Raw genomic sequence first — 23,041 nt, 5'->3', positions numbered from 1 at the left:
AAAAACCTGCACATAAATTAACCACATGGAGATCACCCAGTCTTAGACAGGGTGAATACCAAATAGACCATGTCGCAATTTCCAAAGAAAACATAAAAGAAATTCAAAACATCAGAACCCGCAAAGGTGTCTTTGAATCAGATCATCATCATCTCCAAATAAAAACGAAATTCCAACCCAACAGAATGCTAAAAAGGCCACCCAAAAGTACCAAACCAGATCCGGAATATCTGCAACTGAAAAAAGAAAAAATCATCATGCAAATTAATCAGGAAAAATCAACAGACTGGAAGAAACTAACAGAGAAAATTCAGGAAGCCCTCAAATTAGGACAACCCCCTCGCAACAGGAAACATCGCTGGTGGAATGCAACCTGTGATGAGGCAGTTGACAACCGAATAACTGCATGGAAAAAATTTAGCAGTCACAAAACTGAAGAAAACTGGGAGAACTCTCTTAAAACCTAAAAAGAGACCTCAAAAATAATTAGAAAAGAAAAACGGGGATATGACAACAACAGACTCTCTGAAATCCAGCAGGATTTCATCAAAAATAATACAAGAAATTTTTATAAGACTTTCAGAGAAAACTTACAGGGATACCAAGCGCCTAGCTTGTGCTTCAAGAAACACGATGCCTCTTTGGAAACCAACACGAAAAATAACTGCAAAATCTTAGCCCAATATTTCAGTTCCCTCCTCAACTGCAAACCACCCCAAGAAAAACTTGTCTTCTCTTCTCCAGTATTCACACACCTAGACTCACATGCCCCTGATCTTGAAGAAATTATGTAGATAGTCAAGCAGTTGAAAAATAACAAAGCACCAGGAGAAGATGGGATCATTGCTGAGTTCTGGAAACTAAACGATCCTATACTTATGCAGAAATTACACCGTATAATATCAGACATATGGATAACGGAGCAGATCCAGAGGACTCGAAATGCGCTCTAATTCACCCGCTACACAAAAAGGGTGACAAGACAGACATGAACAATTACAGAGGAATTTCCCTGCTCCCAGTCGCTTACAAAATCCTTTCCAAAGCGCTTTTAAACAGGATAGAATCCCAAGCAGATACATTAATTGGTGAATACCAGGCCGGATTCAGAAAAGGACAGTCATGTGCGGAACAGATCTGGTGCTTAAAGACAATATTACAAATGAGGAAATGCAGAAACACAGTAGTTACATTCATCGACTTCAGGAAAGCATATGATTCAGTGGACCGTGGAACCCTGTTTAAAATCATGGAAGAATTTGGGATCGACCGAAAGACTCGAAAAATCACAGAACAGACACTTACAGGAACAACAGCCAAAGTGAAATTCATGGGCGAAGTATCAGAACCCTTCGAAATCAAATCTGGAGTCTGACAGGGGGACGGACTATCCCCAACCTTTTCAATATTGTTCTAGAAAAGATAATCACGGAATGGGAACCTCACGTAAAGGGTATCCAAATTGGTATCAAGAAAGAGAACTGAATTAAAGTCAAGTGCCTTGCTTTCGCTGACGATATTGCAATTATCACCAATAACAGAACAGAAGCGATTCACGCAGTGGAAAAACTACATGAAATTTCACAAAAAACCGGACTACAGATATCTTATGAAAAAACCCAATATATGGAAAGGCAGCCAGAAAATAAATCCCCTTTAATAACAAAATATGGTAAAATTGCACAAGTCTGCCATTTTAAATACCTCGGTGAAACTATACAGTCCTCAGGATTAAACCGAATTGCCAATGAACAAAGAATCACCAAGCTCCAGAAAGCCTACAAGCTAACATGGACGCATTACAACAAGAAGTGCATTTTGACAGACGCAAAATTAAGGCACTATACAACAGTGATTCTTCCAGAAGCAATCTATGCAGCTGAAACAATGGTGATTGACGGTCATTCTAAAATTAAGGAAATAGAAAAGCAGGAAAGAAAAATTCTCAGGAAGATTTACGGTCCAATCAACAAAAATGGCATTTGGATGAAGAGACCACAAAACGAGCTCTATAGAAAGAACAACATAGTAACAGATGAAATCAGAAAGCGCCGAGCCAAATTTTATACACACATCTACAGGATGGAAGACTCCAGAACAGCAAAGAAATTATTCATTATTGTAACAAGGAGTAAATGTGGCACGGAATGGCTGAAAGAAGTCCAGAGGGATCTACAGCAGATCAACATAAAAAATCTCAAAGATCGCACCGAGTGCCGGCATAAAATCACAAGTGTGAAGTTTGGGGAAAGAACATCGCGTCAGCCTGGTAAAAAATGGATAGAGGAACGGAAGAAGGAGCATTCTGAGAGGATGAGGAGGTTTTGGGAAGCAAAGAAGAAAAACATCCGAAGATGAAATTATGAATTCAAGTTCAATCGCTCTCCTAAAGGCAGCATCTTTAACACATTGGTGAGGGGGATCAGTGTAATACCTTGTGTCCTCTCTGGTCCCCATCCACATTGTACGGGACACCTGCATCCACCATTTAACCACCACTTGCTGTCAAGTGGATGATCAATGACAGATCCTGTAATTTCTGTGGAGGGACAGGATCTACAAGAGATAATAGTTCTTGAGGTGCCATTGGTAGTGGTACCACAGGTACCTGACTCTCGGGAGCTCTTCCTACACACTGATTCATAGCAGCTGTCAATGTTTTACATGGAGTAGGTTCCCAGATATGTGAGTGGCTAACAAGGAACCCCTTGAGTGTGAGGTTGCAAAAGGCCACAGATGTTTAAAGCATTTGACACCCCACATACTGTCTACTATGCAGCGACAATATTGGCTGCCAGGGGGTGGGACTGGAGGTATCCAATGGCGAGCACAGCACGAGGCTACAGAGCGGAGTTGCAATGCTTAGTCGACGAGTAATCCACTCCAGTGTTACTGGTATTGATAAAAAGCAGAGCAATGGCAACAGTAAACAAAGCAAACATTGGTTTGGGTGGTTAATTTTGGGGAAAGGACAAAACAGCAAAGGAACCATCCCGGCATTTGCCTGAAGTCATCTAGGGATATCATGGAAAACCTAAATCAGGATGGCCATATCTGGGTTTGAACTGTCATCATCCTGAATGCGAGTCCTGTGTGCTAATCACTGCCCCACCTCGCTCTATGCAAACCCACCACGCTCTGTGTAAACATTGCATTCTATCTACAGCAACAGTTGCTGAAGTAAGGAATGCAAGGAATTTCACAGAGCGAGAAAGAAGTTGCAGGTGAAATGTTAGTGTTTCTGCAAGATTAGTCACTGGAATGCGAGGTTTCGTTGCTTGACTGTGGGGACAATTTACCTTAGGAGTACAATGATAATACATGCTTAAGAAGTGAAAGTGATACCGAAAAATGTGTCTAACCATGTAGTTCATCACCCTTGTCAGACAGGAAGCCACAATTCCTGCATACAGTGAAATGTAGTAAAGGGCAATCCAAGGAGCAGGTGCTAAACATAATTAAGTACATGGAAGATCATCTGCAGCATAGTAAAAAAAAAAGTTATGAACAGACTTCATTTCAAGTAAGTCTGCAGAAGTACGACGGCATAGTGTATCAGAACAATGGATATTCAAGGGAGAATAAGACGCACTTGTAACAAAAATTTTTGCGCATTTCAAGGATGCTTGATACAATTTACAAATGTGCACAATAGTGACCTCCTACATTATGCATGCCTAACTGCACGACATAGATTACAGTGATTTCAAGGGAAGCAATGGATGGTTGCAGAACCTCAAACAGTGCTATAAAATTGGAAGACAACAAAATTTCATACAAAGCGTCCATTTCATGATGTATAGCAAATTGCTCAATTGGTCTGAAACTTTTTAGATGAGAAACAAAATTATCCCATTGTTCAGTACAAAATATGGTATCAACTCCAACCAATTTGGATTTGAAGAGAAACTGCATATGAAAGGAACACTGGAAATTAGAGGTTCACAAAAGTTTTATCAAAATCAGCCACATTCAATGACTTAATGCATTTGTATGCAGTTATGCCGACTGTTAACCTGGATGGTAAATTGGCTGCAAAGTCATTTATTGTTGTGCAAGAAGTTGGAGGTTCTCTGTCCCCTGGGGTTCTTTCTCATGTGTGTGATCTTACAAAGGCAGCAGAAAATATTTATATCACAGCAAGCAGGAGTGGGGAAAATGGATGTAAAAGAACTACAACTATGATATGAACACTGCTTTTGGCCAATAGTTTGTCAAAATAACTTGCTTTTCCACGATTCCTGGTCTACATATAAAAATGATACTCCTTCAGAGCAAACTATCCCTCCTGAAAAGTGTGTGCACTGCAATTCATACCACTGGAAACACTGGACAAATTCAGCCTCTAGATGTTTGTTTTTTCCATGCCTACAAAACATTATTGCACTATCTGTAGGTTTCACGATAAGCTCCAGGACAAGCTGTTTCGCATTCAGTTGCGGTACCTCTGCACGTAATTTTTCTCTGGTCTTTCCAGTGAGTCTATGCTGCACTCAAGTCTCCAAATTATCTTTTTAGTGACTATCTTGCAGGCGACTATTCCACATGCTTTTTTTTTTGCCTCAGCAAAACAAGTTCTAACAATACATCCACAAACTTTGCTACCCTCTTCACAGGATGACTGTCAGCACACCTTTTTTTGTGCTCCAGTTTACACACAGTGTGTATGATAGGAAATACTCTCTACTATCTCCACAGACAATGGGAACTCTTCAACTTCAATCAGCATTTGTACACTGTGTTACACCCTAGTACAGCAGCCACTATCCCCCTGGCCCCCTTTTTTTCTGTTGCTCATACATTTAACTTTTCCATTACGAACACACATTTGAAGAGGTTCATGATCCTTTCATCTGAATTTTAGCCACTATTACTCAACAATAATTCACCTTGTTCTAAACTAAACATTATAGCTTCTACTTCAAATATGACACTACTGCCCTCTTATCTCACTTGCTGAACACAAATTTTTCTGTAACTTTAATAGCTCATTTTAATACCAGTTAGTACTGATAAGACTGATGCCATCCGACTGAGAACATTTGTGAAAAAAGTAGGCTTATATATAGCCAATAAATTTAATACATTTCTAAGACTGTCTATTTTCTAAATTCCCTAAGCTGAACTTATTTTGAAATAAGCTTCTAGTGGTTTAACTGATAATTTGGTCTTATCTGCCACATATGAAATTTACATTTTCTGCTAAATGTCACTAGTATATGCAAAGGAGTTAGTTGGCTAGTAGATAGTGAAGTTTTTGCCCGCAAACATATCGGACAGGGTTCTAGTTCTCACACCATTCAGAAAAACCAAAGTACAATATCTCACTTTGTTCTCAAACAAGAAACTTAAGTAACACTTGTCCACTTACTGCATTGTACACTAGAGCACTGCATTTGCATTTATGAATAGCTGATGAAATAATGCTCACATTCAGTCTGCAGCTAACATCACATTAATAATGAAACATTTTGGAGAGAACAGATGAAAGATTTACATCGAGGAACACAGCAACCGATTCTTACTTTCAGCTTTGTTGGAAATAAAAAATTAAAAAAAAATTGTTATAACTGATTAAGTTAACTGTACTGACTGGAAACAGAGAGGAAGTTGAAGGTGTCATGGTATTGGAAGCTCAGCACACTGCAAATTCACAGTCTATGTGCAAGTGAGAGCAAGTGACTATGAACAGCACTCACGTACTTTTGTCTTTAGTCAAGGCAATGTGTCATTTTCAGCCGCTTCCACCAAGCTATGTGAAGTTTATTTGTGCACTACCACAACATCACCATGTGCAAACTAGTTTGGCAAGTGTCTCACACCTGCAAGCTCTATCATACACTTCCTTCATTAAAATATTCTACTATACATTACACATCAATTAAAATTCTAATATTACATGAAAATTTACTTGTGGTTGAAACTCTGAAGTGCACAACATGCACTTCTCATACCATTGTAGCCTTCCAAGTAGTCTTATGATTTCTTAATGATGACAGTTATACCACAGAAACTGTAATGTTACCAAGATCTGTTATATAATTTATAGTCTCACTTACCTAAATGGATAGGAGATATCCAGTTCAAACTTTCCAGTAATGGTGCTGTTGCATGAATACTCAACTTTAACTTTGTTAGTATATCCTGTAGTGGTTGCAAATGCACATATCGAAAATACCTGAAAAGTTAGTACACACAAACTGTCAAGCATTTCTCCACACAAAAGCAACATGTGTTTTAAAAAGGCACACACACACACACACACACACACACACACACACACACACTCTAACAAAAATTCAAAAACAGGAGGTAACTGTATTATAACAAAATTTTTGGACTCTGCAAAAAATTATTTTACAGTCCCTGAATTAATTTCCACATAGGTAACTGGTAGTGCAAGTCTCAAAGACAGAAATCATTAAGATCTGTATGTCACCTGGTATATCCAAAAGAATTAATCTATGCTCCAGCAGGATGGCCACTGTAGTGAAGAAAGACTAATCAGAGAAAAATATAATCAGAGATATTAAAAATACTTCAGCATTAAATTGTTAACAAAGAATTTTGAGCTAAAAACCACTTAGCATCATGAATACAGGAACAAATCCACATTTCTTTCTTCATTCTGAATTGTGAAATAATTTTACTAAGGACTGATAGACCAATCTAACATATGAATTCTACGTTATTTCTTTGACCCTTTTGTCCCTCTCAAACGCATTTGATTAGCACAATGTTTAAATGGGATGTTGCGAGTACTTACGGTTCATTTATAAACCAAATGTGGCACTAATTTTAAACTGAAGTTACATTTTTCTTATAAAATGTTTATATCATCAGCAAAGTTGAAAAAAATTGTCCACATTGCAACAGTATGCCACAGCACAAAGATGATGAGCCACTACAGCAGGAATATCTCACTACGATTCACATATTACTCTTCATCTAAATGAATTGCAGTAATTTGTTCAAATCACTTATGATAGCAGTTGAGACAAACATCTACAGAATATCACCACACATTACTGCTAATTATTTTTGTTTCTCCATAGTAAGAAAAAGTCAAAATAGGGTGCCCATTTGCAATATACATTCCAAACATGCACCTTAGTTATATGGAGACTTCTATCCTCTCAAGGTGTCACTCCAATTTAGTTACTAGGAAAAGCAGTTTGCAGTCACCACTACACATTTTATTATATTCTCCTCCTATAATACGCATCTGTGATGTATTGCCTGTTTCAAGAGTGTGCCTGAAAGGATTTTCCTTTGAATCAGATGATGTATTAACCACAATACGCATGCTTTAAGAAAGTCTTACCCAAAATGAAAGTAAGTGCTGTGTCCTTATTTCTGACTTACTAGAGGCATTAAATAAACACAAAGGACCATCTGAAATAAGTAATCCACAGTTGCCTAGGATATAAGATTTTGTTCATACAAATGTTTCTCCTTAACTATATTACTTATGCCTATTTTTGCTTCTTGTTTCAAGGCAGCCACAATGTAATGACCTAATTCCTCTAGAGCTCCAGAAGTAACTCTGCAGTCTCTGGTGACAACACAATGGATTCGAGTACTAACTACACACAGCTTCTTACAAGGGAAACTCCCCATCACACCCCTGTCAGATTTAGTGGTAAGAGGGCCTAGTGGACAGCCCATCAAAAACTGGACACAGATCAAGCATGAGACCAGGAAGAAGGTGTATTGAACTGGGAAAAAAGCAGAATAGAAACAGTCCAAGTATAGAAAGTGCAACATTAGCACTTTCGAGCAGTGATGGCATCGTGGTAGAGTGGTCATGGTGTTGGATTGCAAAGGAGGTGAGCTGTATTCAAACCTCCTCGTGCCAACATTTTTTCTGTGCTTTTTTTTTTTTCTTAGCTGTTCAATGTATTCACATTTGTGTCTGTGTCATGGTGTAATGTCCGTTTGCAATAGCGAGGTACAGGGAAGGGATCTATAATCAAAGTTGAGAGAGATGCTTCCTCACCCGATTTAGGTGTTTGTATCAATGTGAATGTGATTACTCCTAAGGAAATGATTGAAACATAATAGTTTGTCACATAAGCTGTGACAAATTAATGCAATAGTTTCACAATCATACAATTTCTCTGTCTGTCAGAATATTTGTTTTTAACGTTTTTGAAGTTGCGTTCCATTTTGGAAGTTTTGACTGTTGAATTCCTTTGTTGTAACATAGTTCCCTCTTTTATTTGTTGTTTTCCATTTCTGTGAGATGTCTATGTCGTATCTCATCTGCTCTCACTATTCATCACATTTACTTGCGGCGGTATGCTAATCACCTGACTGATATTCTATAACCAGTGCATAGTATGATGACTGCCACGACCACAAAAAGAAAAACAACGACACAAGGGATTTCTGAACCCAGCTCTTCCACTTTGTAGTCCATACTGTGACCACTTATCCATGACACAGCGGCTCTTCCACTTCCCTCGATGTTGCAGTTGTTAGGCTTTGACCATTCACTCTTCCTATTTTGCCTTTTTTTTTCTCCTTCTTCTTCATGGTTCAGTACGCCTCCTTCTTGTTTTCATATTTGATCTGTGTTCCATTTTTGACATGCTATCCATTGGGTCATCTTATCATTAAATCTGAGGAGGGTGCAATGGGGATTTTTCCCTTGTTAGATTTATACATGGTGACTGTAACATCCAAGAACAGAACTGTTCAACCTTTCAAAAGTCACAACAGATCTAATTAACAGTGAAGTCAGAGTTAAAAACAAGGAACATTATATTGCATCACCACGAAAGAAGACTGCTTTCTGCACACAAGACAATTCATAAAACTGGCCACTTAAGGGTGGACTGTGGACATACAGGCTCCACACAGACTCAATGCAACTGCAATGGATTTCTATTTCAATTATTGAAGGATCATCTGCATGGGCAACAGTTTTGAGACAAGATTGCTGCACGCACAAAAAAGTCTTAAGGTGAACAAATTTAAAGAGTTTCAAGAATGTATAACTATGTCATGAAAAAACATCAGAGGTATCATTCATTTTATGACATTTCTGAAGATTAATTTTCTTCTGAATGTCACAACTGATTAACATAATGACTCTCCAGGATGACTTTTCAACAACACCTGTATCATATACGTTGAGCTTTCTACATTCCTTTACTGACAAATTAAGAATGTTAACACGGAAAAAAGGAGACTGCAGTTACTGGAATAATACATCACAGTCATTTGTGAAGATGGAGCATCTGAAGGTATCTGCAAAATAATCAAAATCAATATGCTGATCTTTAAGTGCTAGTGCATGTTTAGTATCTGCTAGTAGTGCTACCATCAAATTGACACTGATGTCCATCACACTTAGGTGATAATGCTCACTACACTTACAGCAGTGAAGTACAATAGAGATTTAAGATTTATGAACTTGTGTACAACTGCTGTGGCAGTCCACTGTACTTAGGGTAAGATATGCTTCAATTGCTATGGTTGTCCACCAGTGTTAATTAAATTCATCTAATGAGACTACATTTGAAGCAAATTCCTTGTGTTCCTGTAATACTGCCTTAAACTGGCAGTATATCTGCAGTCTACAATTTATTAGATTAGTAACGGTCATTGTTCCCACAACACTTATATCTCAAGTACAATTTTTATGGAGCTATCATCTGGGTGGCAACACAATAAAAATTCATTACTTATGATTGTACTCTTAATGCTATTTTAAATTTTGTCTGTGATATAAGTCATGTATTATCCCATAAGAACACTCTAGGTTCACTTCATTAACCTGACAAGTAACATGTAAATAATAAAACATACACAATTTAGAATTCACCAAATGTGGTTATTGCAAAGAACAACGACCATGTCCTAGATCTCTTCCAATACTCTAACCTGTAAGGCAAATGAAAATTTTCTTTGGGAAACAGGTTGACACACAATACTGCTAGCAATAGGTGTTTAACACAGAGTTCTAAGTTCTTAGTTAAAACAAAAAAAGGGGGGAACATTTTATTAGTATCGATGGACTGGGATGGCTGGTATATACCACATTTATCCAATTACAAGATGAGGTTTTTCCCAACTTACAGGATCCTCTTACAATCTCATATTAAACTATTACTGCTGAGGCCAAGGTTTTTACATTGTGCAGCAGATTCATATAGGGGTCATCTTGCATTTACAGATGAAGCTCTGGTGATTGAAGTCACATGCAGATTTATTTTGAGGAATTCTGAAGGGTTGGATGGGCAACAGTGACATCAGTTTGGCTGAAAATTAGGATGAATGTGGGTAAGGGAATGGTGAGCAGACAGCAGATTCATATAGGGGTCATCTTGCATTTACAGATGAAGCTCTGGTGATTGAAGTCACATGCAGATTTATTTTGAGGAATTCTGAAGGGTTGGATGGGCAACAGTGACATCAGTTTGGCTGAAAATTAGGATGAATGTGGGTAAGGGAATGGTGAGCAGACAGCAGATTCATATAGGGGTCATCTTGCATTTACAGATGAAGCTCTGGTGATTGAAGTCACATGCAGATTTATTTTGAGGAATTCTGAAGGGTTGGATGGGCAACAGTGACATCAGTTTGGCTGAAAATTAGGATGAATGTGGGTAAGGGAATGGTGAGCAGACAGCAAATTCCATCATGCTGCCAACTGTGCTGAACATCAAGTTTAAACTGCTGCCTGAATATCTTTGTAGCCTTAATCAAAATAACTGTAAAATTGGACAAATACTCAACAGTAGCATGCATTTCTGCAGGAGAATTTAAAAATCAATATAGGGGCCAGAAGCGCACAGCACTGTTAACACTTGCTGTGATCCTGTGATGTATGATGGGAACGAAACTGGGTGGGCTGGGGGGGGGGGGGGGGGGGCTATTTGTTCTGCATAGCCAAGGTGTGTGTGGCAGGCATCTGAGATGTTTGTATACGAGAGACAACGAAATAGTGTCACATTCTCACATCCACATAGTAACCAGAACCCCAGAAATTTCAACATATTCAGAACAAACACCTAAATATCTGTGGGGATCTTTTAATGATGACCAACTCATTCGCAGCAATTTAAGCTGTGCTATTAGATCTTAACCTTACCACGACCTCGTAATTTACAAAATATGTGGGAAAAAAACAGTTAAGCATTAGATCTCAGTTCATGATTTCTTTAGATTACAGCAAGAACTCAAATTGTTTTGTTACTTACTTTTTTTGATGGGTATAAAAAAATAACTGTATATCATCACATTAGTTTTGTGTAATACTACGTAAAAAAGAACAGCTCTGCAACAAACTTCATCTGAATGCAGCAAGCAACTGCCGATATCTATTTACAACATAACTGACAGAGCCAGAGGAACTGCAATGCCAAACTCGTGATTTATGTGGCAATTTAGTTAAATATTCACCCTCTGGTTCACATACAGTTGTAATAATTTCAAATTACAGGATTTGCATGCAGAAGGTTCAGACAACACCTGCCAGGAGTCTGACTGATGATCAGTATTGTCTTACTTAACACACATTTTAGTACGACGACTTCCCCTGGCAAACTTGCTGGCCAAGGTACGGATTGGCAAGCACTAAGACAAGCAGTAGGAACTCTCACCATGTGTGGACAGGCATTACCTTGCTGAAAGGTGAGTCTAAAATGGCTTACCATGAAGGACAACAAAATAGTGTTTAGCGTATTGTCGATGTACCACTGCACTGTAATGATGCTGTGGTTGACAGTCAAAGGGGTCCAGCTATGAAATGAAATTGCACTCCAGGCCATCACTCCTGGCTGTTGGACCATATGGCAGGTGACAGTCAGGTGGTATCCCTCTGCTGTTCGAGGTGTCTTTAGACAAGTCTTCACTTCTCACTGGGGTGAAATTTGAAGCAGGATTCATCACTGACAACAATTCCACTAGAGTCAATGAGCTTCTAGGCCAAATGTGTCAGACTCCACTGCAAATGGGCTTGTTGATGTACAGTGGTCAATGACTGTCGGCGCACAGGGCACCTGAGCATAACAGTCCCCCCTCCCCCCCACACCCTCTTTCTGTGAGCTGCCTATTAATGGTCTTCGTGGTGACAAGCACCATTTGCACATCAGATCTCTGATAATAATTCATATCTCTAGGTGAACTGCTTCCTTCTTGATGCCATGTTCAGCCATGGTTCACCCATTTCTGCTCACACTGTTGAACAGTGGCATCGCTTCTACTTAAATGTCTATCGATTCGCCTATTACTCCAACTGGCTTCTTTGAGCCCAACAACCTGTCCCCTCTCAAATGCTGACATCTGCAGATACTGTTCACATACCTGACTGCGAGGCATAGTTAATATCCAACTGAGTACATGGAATGAAACTAATGAAGACTATGCCCTGGTATCGACATATTCCCTCTTTACTATCCTTGCCAGCCGCATGGTGAAATTGTGCTGCAGCATTAAGACATTCATCTATTGGCTGCCAAAATTTACAATTTTCATTTTCTTGTATGAATATCAATTTGTGACCTATTTGGATAACTCCTTTGTGGTGAGATTTTTTGTCTTAGAGTGAATTTTGATCAGGCCTAAAGTTGGAACCTATTACACACCAAACCTCTAGGAATGGGTTGTCTTTGGAGGAGGTCAAGTGTATAGCCCGAAGTTTATACAGAAACACAATAACTCTATATGGCACAGTAACTGCACAGATCTAAACTGATTGTGGGTAGCAAGAATGTCTTGTCAATTACACTCTTTAACTAGACCTTAATGGAGTATATCATCAAGAGGGAAACAGATGGCAAGCCCTCTGGAAGCAATTTATCACATTACAGTGTGAAACAAATAAACATGCCACTACACTGCATGCATAATGTGAATGATGCCACATCTAATTAAGAGTTTAACACTGAATTATGTGATCACTGTGAGCCACAGTCTCATCAATAAAATGTTTATGGTAATTACTTAAATATACTTACAAACTGCAATATGCGCATAACTCCTCTTGGTTCCTTGAACACACTTGTGTTCATGCCAGTCTTCACACCCTAAAACAATTATTTTAACATCAATAAAATTTATGATTTTTTTTAGTTATGCTTTAAATGGTCATCACATAAAATTACAAGATTACGTAACAATTAGATGTAGCAATCACAGGCATGTGGTGCTAATGCCATAATAGTGCAGTCACTGTACAATGAAGGTTTGAGAACTTACAAACAATGTTATGACTGAACAAATAGTGACAAAAATGGTTCTACAATTGCTAATTATGGAGCAAAAGAAGGAGAAGAAAAAATACCTCATATGGTACTCCAGGGGCCCCTAGTCCAGGCGGCTGCTTGCAAACAGGTTTTACTATCGTCAGTTAATATACCACAAAATAACAAAAATTTTCTTATGCAATGGTTTACATGCACAATGCACCGTTTGTGTAGAATTTTAACTCACATGATGAAAAAGAAATTTTCATAAGTATCATTATTACATCAAACTAATAAACACACACATTTGTTATATATTAGGCCATTAGAGAGCATGCGCCAGGATTGCAGGAGGTAATCAGAAGTGGCCTATAAAAGGAAACATCCCAGAAATCGTCTTAACAACTTTTGAGACATCACAGAAAACCTTAATTCAGGTGATCAGAACAGGATTTGAACTATCATCGTCCAAAATGTAAGTCCAGTGTCTCACCACTGCACGACGTTCAGTTTTTGTGATACTATTCATTAGAGATACCTTATCTGTTTCTCCACTATGAATCACAAAGAAAGAAACCTTAACTACATTCTATTTTTAGAATGAATCTTCCACTCTACAGCAGAGTACATGCTATTTGAAGCTTCCAACACTTTAAAACTGTGTTGGACAGCTCATTTGGTAAGAACACTGTCCACAGAAGGTAAGGTTCTTTGTAAGTGGCCTTTCCCATTTTTAATGTTAATATATGTGTAAAGCATTTCTGAATCACTTTCTTTTCTTTCGAAGACAAGATTTACTGGTACAACTAATTTACTGAACACACAAGTTTAAGGAAAGGCAACCAGCTGATCTACAGCAGATTGATGCGTGAGGCAAGGAAAACCACAACAAAACAGCATTCCCACTAGCTTTTGAGAACTAGCTCTTTTCTTAGCAATAGTATGTGCGAGCATGCGCACGCATACTATTGCTAGAAAATAGTATGCATATTTCTCCCTCTCCCCCATTTTCAACCCTTCTCTCCTCTTATCCTCTTCATGCTCACCTTTCTCTCCTCGCCTTCACCTACTATTGCCAGGAGAAGAGCACCCCCCCATAATAAACAGGTTGTTCGCAAATTTACAAGTGCAACAGTAAGAACCATGACTTACAATGAGACCATATACAAACGTGCACAATCTGTTAATAGATAAGTTGGACAGCACGAGTCAATTTTGTGACTACCTCATCAAAATACAAGAAATTCTGCTCTTCTGAAAAGACAATAAGAGAATATAGTCATAAATTATATGTATAAGAAAGACAAATGTTGCTGTATTTCATGACCAGAGGAGCAAGAAAGCAGCCACAGGCTGTTACACAAACAATTTCAGTATTCACTTTAAATTCTTTAGGAAACCAAAGGTTACATTATATTTGTTAGTTTGAGATTTCCTGTATCTCCTGATAACTAGTCCATAGTTTTAGTCACTCAGCCATACATCCTGCCTAACTACATTGTACTAGCAGTGCACCTTGTGTGTCTCTTGTGTACTAGTTAGCTCAAAAGGACAAAGTCCAGAAGCTTAGTGACATTTTGAATCTTTCGTGTTTGTGTGTGTGTGTGTGTGTGTGTGTGTGTGTGTGTGTGTGTGTGTGTGTGTCAACCACTTGACTACATGATGAATTGTTAATTTTACTCATTCCATTATTTAACATGTGTAAAGGGGATATACTTGAACAAACATTGCTGACACACAACAATGAAAGTTCAAATCTTAACCTTGCACTAGTGTCCTATCAAGTATCATGTTCTCATTTGTCTTTTTTTATTTAATGAAGAGAGAAACTGATATACTAAGATCAATTTCTAATACAATATGGTAAATAGAAAATGTTGAAAACAAGGTATAAGGTATTCAACTTATATTTCACTGCCACAAAAATCTTACAACTTTCCCTTTTAAGAATAAATTACACAATTATCAATATTAAAAAAATTAAATACTGTACCTCATGTTGCCCTTCATTTTTACATTATTCTCATACATAGTTGATTTCCCCACTGCTTGCTGCAATATTTCATCCGATACATGACATATTTAGTCTTTAATACATTGTTTGAAATTGACCAGTGCACAAGATGAAGTCGTAACGGTAGACCACAAATATAAAATTCAGTCCTGCATATACCATCTTTACAGCAGATCTCACAAATAAAAGGAAGCAAAAGTAGCAACCTTGCATCCCAAATTGTGTCCAGTCAAGAGTGTCAAGTAAAAAGTTTCAAAGATGTAATTTATTACCTTTTCTTTTGAAATTGCGGAAGAAAGAACATTGCACAATCAAACTTATTCACTCTTCATATAGGCGATAGGTGAAGGTAAGGTCCTACCATGCTGTGCAATCAAAATTCACTCCACAGCTCTAATTTGCAATTGGCAGTACGGTCATTCATGAAGTCTGCTGAAGTTATTAACCTCCAAATAATAGTAATATTACTACTCAAGTATCATGATAAATGTAACTGGACCACTGGGCTCATCCAACACTCCTCTAAACAATGCGACTACAGATGTGCAGTCAAAAAATAGACACCAGAATTTCTTAGCACAGATGACAGCCTTGTTATTTTATGGACTATGTGCACTTCAGTTATCTCACTGGTTTATTTTATTTCTTTTTTTTTTTTTTTTTAACAGCAGCTCCAGTATCCTGAAAGTTGGGAATACTGCATGCTTGAAGAGTTTCCAACCATGATATCAGAACAGATGAATAATGTCTGAATTTGTAAAACATTACAGTTTTTAGAATTCCATGGTGCTGCAAACTGCATGTAGCTGCTGTAGTGCATTACCTAAGGTTTCCCTACCTTTTCCAATACGGTACTTGTAAACCGAGCATTCTATTAACATCTTTTACCCAATCCCATTCTAGCAACAAGCTCTATACGAACTTCATACACATTCTGCAAACATTACCCTTTTAATACATGAATTTATGTCCAAGAGAAAAATTACATTATGGCTAAGCATCTTTTACCAAGAGAGAAATAATGTTCTTTTGTGTTTGTCAATGTAATTTCTGCAGCAGCTTTATTAAAAGATGAAACAAATTTGACACTGTAACGACCTGTAATAAATCTGCATGTTCTCTCCTACCATCCACTACAGGAAACAAAATGGTACAAGATGAGTGAACATGACAACATTTAAACATAAGAGCCATTGATCCCGAAGCCTCAATCAGGTGATTAACAATTCAAACTATTTTACATGTAATAGTAACAATACAAAAAAGATTGGACTTTGAGAACTCTTCAACAAATACAGCCATAGAGAATTTAGAAACCTTATCAGTTGGTCAGCATTATGTACTTGTAAACAGAATGGAAATCAATGTAAGTTATCTTTCAGATTAAGAAACAAATTGCTAAAGAGAATAGTGACTAATATTTTGCTCTAAAGTTACATTCAATTCTTTGAAGTATTTAGAGACCAAGTTAATATCTTTTTCTCGACATTCATTCAGGTGAAAGACAAGGCAGATATTTCTCTCAGCTTTGAAGCAGTAAGCTCCATTGTGAAAGCTAACATTTGTTTACAGTAATGCACCTGATTTCATTCTCTAGGTCAAGCACAGAATACAGCTCTAAGTCACATCATCCTCTGTACATGCAGAATTAAACCTAATCACTAACTGTTTACTAGATCAACATCTATAAAAATAATGATCTGCAAATATAACAAAGCCTATATTTACCATGCAACAACATTTATCTTCACCTGCTACAGCTGAATTCAAAGCTTTATGTATGCATCACCCAGTTTAGAGTGTATTTGCTGATGACATTAGAACACAATAAGGAAGTACAAGAAAGTGAGGTGGTGAGGAGGAGGAGGAGGAGGAGGAGGAGGAAGGTTGGGAGAGGGGGAATGAGGTAAGGGGGATTCTAATCAATAAAACAGAGGTTTTTCTTGAGGCAATTTTTTCATCTTCATAACATTCATTTCCACAGCTGCACTGTGTTCTGTTCTGTTCTGTTTTAGCTACCCAAGTTATGCAGAATTTATTACCCACTACCATGTGTCACTGTTCACATAAAAAAATTTAATTGATCATAAAAATTTAGAGAGAGACCACCCACCCACACACAGAAAATCCCATTCCTCTTTATGAAGCTATTAGCAGCAGTAGTAGCTCTAAGTATGACAAGGTGAATGAATTGCCTCTCCTGTAATATACTGGATCTTGGAATACATACAAAATATTGTAAAACTATGTCCATGCTGAAAGCAAAGATTTAACAGTCATTATATAACAAATCATAGGTATCATCAAAGGGAAACATTCACCATTGCAAAACAAACAAATATAAATGCTATATTAAGTATACTGAGATGATCATGAATACTAAGAACTGAAATCTATAAGAGCGATTTGATGGTAGATTACAGCTGAATAACGTATTCTGCAAACATAACTGCAGTTGCTAACAATACTTTAATCCATAATAGTATATACAGGGTGTTTCAAAAATGACCGGTATATTTGAAACGGTAATAAAAACTAAACGAGCAGCGATAAAAATACACCGTTTGTTGCAATATGCTTGGGACAACAGTACATTTTCAGGCAGACAAACTTTCGAAATTACAGTAGTTACAATTGTCAACAACAGATGGCGCTGCAGTCTGGGAAACTCTATAGTACGATATTTTCCACGTATCCACCATGCGTAGCAATAATATGGCGTAGTCTCTGAATGAAATTACCCGAAACCTTTGACAACGTGTCTGGCAGAATGGCTTCACATGCAGATGAGATGTACTGCTTCAGCTGTTCAATTGTTTCTGGATTCTGGCGGTACACCTGGTCTTTCAAGTGTCCCCACAGAAAGAAGTCACAGGGGTACACGTCTGGCGAATAGGGAGGCCAATCCACGCCACCTCCTGTATGTTTCGGATAGCCCAAAGCAATCACATGATCATCGAAATATTCATTCAGGAAATTAAAGACGTCGGCCATGCGATGTGGCCGGGCACCATCTTGCATAAACCACGAGGTGTTCGCAGTGTCGTCTAAGGCAGTTTGTACCGCCACAAATTCACGAAGTATGTCCAGATAGCGTGATGCAGTAATCGTTTCGGATCTGAAAAATGGGCCAATGATTCCTTTGGAAGAAATGGCGGCCCAGACCAGTACTTTTTGAGGATGCAGGGATGATGGGACTGCAACATGGGGCTTTTCGGTTCCCCATATGCACCAGTTCTGTTTATTGACGAAGCCGTCCAGGTAAAAATAAGCTTCGTCAGTAAACCAAATGCTGCCCACATGCATATCGCCGTCATCAATCCTGTGCACTATATCGTTAGCGAATGTCTCTCGTGCAGCAATGGTAGCGGTGCTGAGGGGTTGCCGCGTTTGAATTTTGTATGGATAGAGGTGTAAACTCTGGCGCATGAGACGATACGTGGACGTTGACGTCATTTGGACCGCAGCTGCAACACGGCGAACGGAAACCCGAGGCCGCTGTTGGATCACCTGCTGCACTAGCTGCGCGTTGCCCTCTGTGGTTGCCGTACGCGGTCGCCCTACCTTTCCAGCACGTTCATCCGTAATGTTCCCAGTCCGTTGAAATTTTTCAAACAGATCCTTTATTGTATTGCTTTTCGGTCCTTTGGTTACATTAAACCTCCGTTGAAAACTTCGTCTTGTTGCAACAACACTGTGTTCTAGGCGGTGGAATTCCAACACCAGAAAAATCCTCTGTTCTAAGGAATAAACCATGTTGTCTACAGCACACTTGCACGTTGTGAACAGCACACGTTTACAGCAGAAAGACGACGTACAGAATGGCGCACCCACAGACTGCGTTGTCTTCTATATCTTTCACATCACTTGCAGCGCCATCTGTTGTTGAAAATTGTAACTACTGTAATTTCGAAAGTTTGTCCGCCTGAAAATGAACTGTTGTCCCAAGCATATTGCAACAAACAGTGTATTTCTATTGCTGCTCGTTTAGTTTTTATTGCCGTTTCAAATATACCGGTCATTTTTGAAACACCCTGTATATTTGTGGCACTAAGTAAATGGCATGGACCATGCAATAACCAAATCACTTCTACAAAGAGCACTGTGTTATTAACATTACCATTGCTGTTTCATATTGTGTAGGCATAGGCTGCAAAAAGAAAGTATGATTAACATCATGTCACACTCACCAACATATGTGATAGGTATTTACACACTGTCTGTAAAATGATATGTAAACATTCATTTTAGCCTAAGTAAATAAATTCCAGTACTTTTATATCTGATATATTTGATAAGTTTTAAGTTTAACAGCACGTTAAACAGTGATATCTGTGGGGGAGGGGAGAAGAGACAGATGAACAAGAGATAGTGAAGCAGCTAAGTTCAGCAACTTTTGTTCTTCACACAATTACTTTGCTAGTTTCAAAATATAATTCCACTATGTCTCTTGTTGTTATTTTCTGCAGTAACTCACCGCTTAGGAACAATGTACCAATTGGGCAGAAGTGAGCTGCAAAAATATTATGTGGTGGTCACCCAGTCATCTAGTACAAGCATCTTGAAAAAAACTTACACATTCAAACAAACTGCCTTCACACTATATATTTAAATTTGTTAAATAATTCATCATAAATTCAGAAGAATAATTATGTCAACAGCTACAACATTGGGGGGGGGGGGGGGGGGGGAAGACCTTTGGTATCCATTACTTAAGTTGTCACTGGCTCAGAAAGGAATTCAATATGAGGTCATAAAAACCTTTGCTTGCTTTAAATCCATCTGAAACCATTTTTTCTGCAGGCTTCCTATTCCATAGATGAATAAATTCTGGTATATTATGAATTATAGTAAAAAAAGGTTTTTCCTTTGTTGTTAAATATGTGTCACTTTTAACATTAGTTACAAAGATTAGTATGTTCATTTTTATTTGATTTAATCCTCTATATTACTTAGTATCCCAGATATGGTCACATGCAGGCACACAAACATTTGTAAACTCATTCCTTCCACATAATTTTGAAAGAAATTATGCAAATGATATCAAAAATTTAACTAACTTCAACAGAAAAATGGAAAAGGAAATTCCAGATTGTCTGGACTTACTAAGTGTGTACAGGACACTGAAGGAATCTGATCAGATTAGATTAGGAATTTCACAGCATGAATCCCTTTCAGCTGATATAATGCCTTAAAGGCTGCACGTAACTATTAGGTATCAGCTGTAAAATTTACAATTTTAAACAGAGCGTATGGGCATCTGTTGCCAATAATTCCCACATGGCAGATAGTGTTAATGCTCTTGGGATTAGTAAGTCTCACTGAGTCATACACTCTATCCATGACCTAGTTGTGATTACATAAAAGTGTTGTAATATATGATGAGACATACTGTCTATTCCCCAGAGCCTGCGATTAGGAACTTCGAGACTTCCAGTGTCCAGAGGAAGGTTTTCTTTGTATCCCATAATTGTGTTAAGGACTACAGTTAGGAAACAAATATGAGAGAAATCTCAAATCTTTAATAATTAAAGTACACCCCTCATTTGCTGAACAAATAAAGTAAAAGCAATGTGTATGGTGGGGAAAAAACCTCATTGAATAGTCAGAACATCAACTGTGCACTGAAGAAAGCAATGGGTTAGAAAGAACTCCATTCATAGAACTGTCTGAGAATTTTGTGCCTCTGTGTAGTATTCCACCATTTTTCAGCAGAACAAACTATGCCTATTTCATACCTTCTTTGCAAAATGTGTGTTATATTGCCTTCTTCAGTATCATGTGACTGTTGATAGGCTGATATTAGAATAACTATCAACAGTAGCCATGTTGCTTTCTTGTCACTAGGATCTCAACTGGGCTACTGCCGACCTTTCTAAGGTCCTTCCTTAACAACTCCTTGCATTGATACTTCAGTAACTATTAGGACATGTTCCAGTCATCCACAAGTTTGAGAGATGATCGATGAAAATTGCCTACCTCCACGAGATTGGAAAGTCTGGCCTGCCACAATTTTTTTATTGTTCTTTAAAATTCAAACAAGCCTATATGCCTGGTTGTTCACAGAACTAGATAAATGATCAGTATCTAAAATCTTAGTGTTAACTATTTTTGAATGTGTGTTCAAACATGCTAAATAAAGTTCAGAATAAATGAAAAATAAAATAGTACTTTAATAAAGCTGGTTGGTCATTTTAAGGAGGAAAACTGAGCCAGTCAGTTTTATACATCAAAAATGCTTAGGTAGGAGACCAGACACCACTAATTGCATAGTCAGCAATTTAAAATGTTGGCAAATTAGCAAACAAAAGGCATCTAGTTAAAATTTGGATTATATTGCATGACTGGATGCTGATGGGTCCTCTAGTCTAAAAAGGTAGTGTGGATCATAGGCCAATATTCTATTCTGAGTGATGAGTGACATTTACGTCTATGTATGTGGTTAGAGACTGTGCACCTTAGCCAAAAGCTGGGCTTCATTAGCCACAGCTTGTTCATCACTTCTAATCACTTTCTTTCTACTGTACTGACAGCCAGCTGGCTAAGAACATTTAGTGAGAAAGGATCAAATTACTCTGTGCTATATATAAATGCATGTTCGGCTGGTACATCCACTATCATTTCCCCTTCTTTCAACATGCTCCATCACCCAACAGAAATAACTTGTTTTCCTTGGGTCCCAATAGTTCTTACTGTCACATTTTTAATACTGGAGGGCACAAAGTGAGCACATGAGAAATTTCCTACCAGGTCACTTTTAATCCCAAAGTGCCTTTTGGACAGTGTAAACTTCTCCATCATAAATATTATACATGGTTAGGGGACACTGACTTTAAAATTGGTGCAGAAGAGTTGGGGAGCAGCTGAGAGAACTCTCCCTAATTAGGACCCATAGTTATATGAACATGATTCTTATCTTCATTTAAATCTCAGACAAAAATTTAAAACCTTATGAAAGGTACACTATTTTGTGTTTAGTAGTCTTTAAAATTATATTCTGCATTTTAATCAGCCAGAGTGGCAATCTGTTTCCCACTTAATTATGATCTTAACGCATTTCACTTCTAAGCCTACAAAGGCCTTCATGTACTAAGATCCTGGTTTTGCTATACTGCATATCTGAATATGCTGTTCAATACCACTAAGCTTCAGTCCGAAGACTGGTTTGAGCAGCTCTTCACATTTCTCTATCCTGAGGAAGCCTTTTCATCTCTGCACATCTGAACCTGAATACTGTATCTGAGCCTCTCTCTCCCTCCAAAACTTTTACACACACTAACATACTAACATACTTAGTAGTGATGATGCCTAATTCTGTTAGCAGTTTCAGCTCAGATGCCTTTACAAAATTTGCTTTCAAAATAACGGGTCATGTAAATTAGTGTCAGAGTGCAATCATCTGATCTACTTTCTCTCTTGGCAATACATACAAAGAAACTTTTCAACCCTCACTAAGTACAGCAAATAATTTTATTGGTCATATGTATGAAACCTTTAGTGGTACCCCAATTCTGTCATGCTTACCAACTACCATTTGCTGTTAAGGCACTGTCCAGGCCAAGCTTGCACAGCTTCATGAACAAGGTATCGTTTTGCCAGTTTAAACCAGACAACTGGCAACACCTATAGTTGTCGTTAAAAACTTAACAGGTTTCTACACATCTGCGATTATTTCAAAGCAACTATCAATGCTTGGTCAGTCAAACACTGATCTATACTATGTCTCACCCAAAGGATTTGTTAACTAAATCAGCCAGAGGCTAATATTACTAAAAAATTGATTTAAAAGATGTTTATCTACAGCTTATATTAGAGACTCTGAACTAGTCTT

The 23,041-nt window shown here is 38.0% G+C and overlaps 1 protein-coding gene across 3 annotated transcripts in view; it reads right to left on the bottom strand.

The window, feature by feature from the left end:
* Positions 1 to 23,041, bottom strand: part of LOC124721840 (synaptoporin-like) — a 107,100-nt gene that overhangs the window by 47,831 nt on the left and 36,228 nt on the right. For all 3 annotated transcript variants that reach the window (XM_047246969.1, XM_047246970.1, XM_047246968.1), the window contains 2 exons: positions 12,969 to 13,037; positions 6,060 to 6,178 (listed from right to left, as the gene is read on the bottom strand). In XM_047246969.1, coding sequence (XP_047102925.1) covers positions 6,060 to 6,178; positions 12,969 to 13,037 — 188 coding nt within the window. The remainder of the gene's footprint in view (positions 1 to 6,059; positions 6,179 to 12,968; positions 13,038 to 23,041) is intronic.

Source organism: Schistocerca piceifrons, chromosome X (genome assembly GCF_021461385.2).
Source record: "Schistocerca piceifrons isolate TAMUIC-IGC-003096 chromosome X, iqSchPice1.1, whole genome shotgun sequence".
NCBI lineage: Eukaryota > Metazoa > Arthropoda > Insecta > Orthoptera > Acrididae > Schistocerca > Schistocerca piceifrons.
This window is presented reverse-complemented; position numbering and strand designations above follow the sequence as displayed.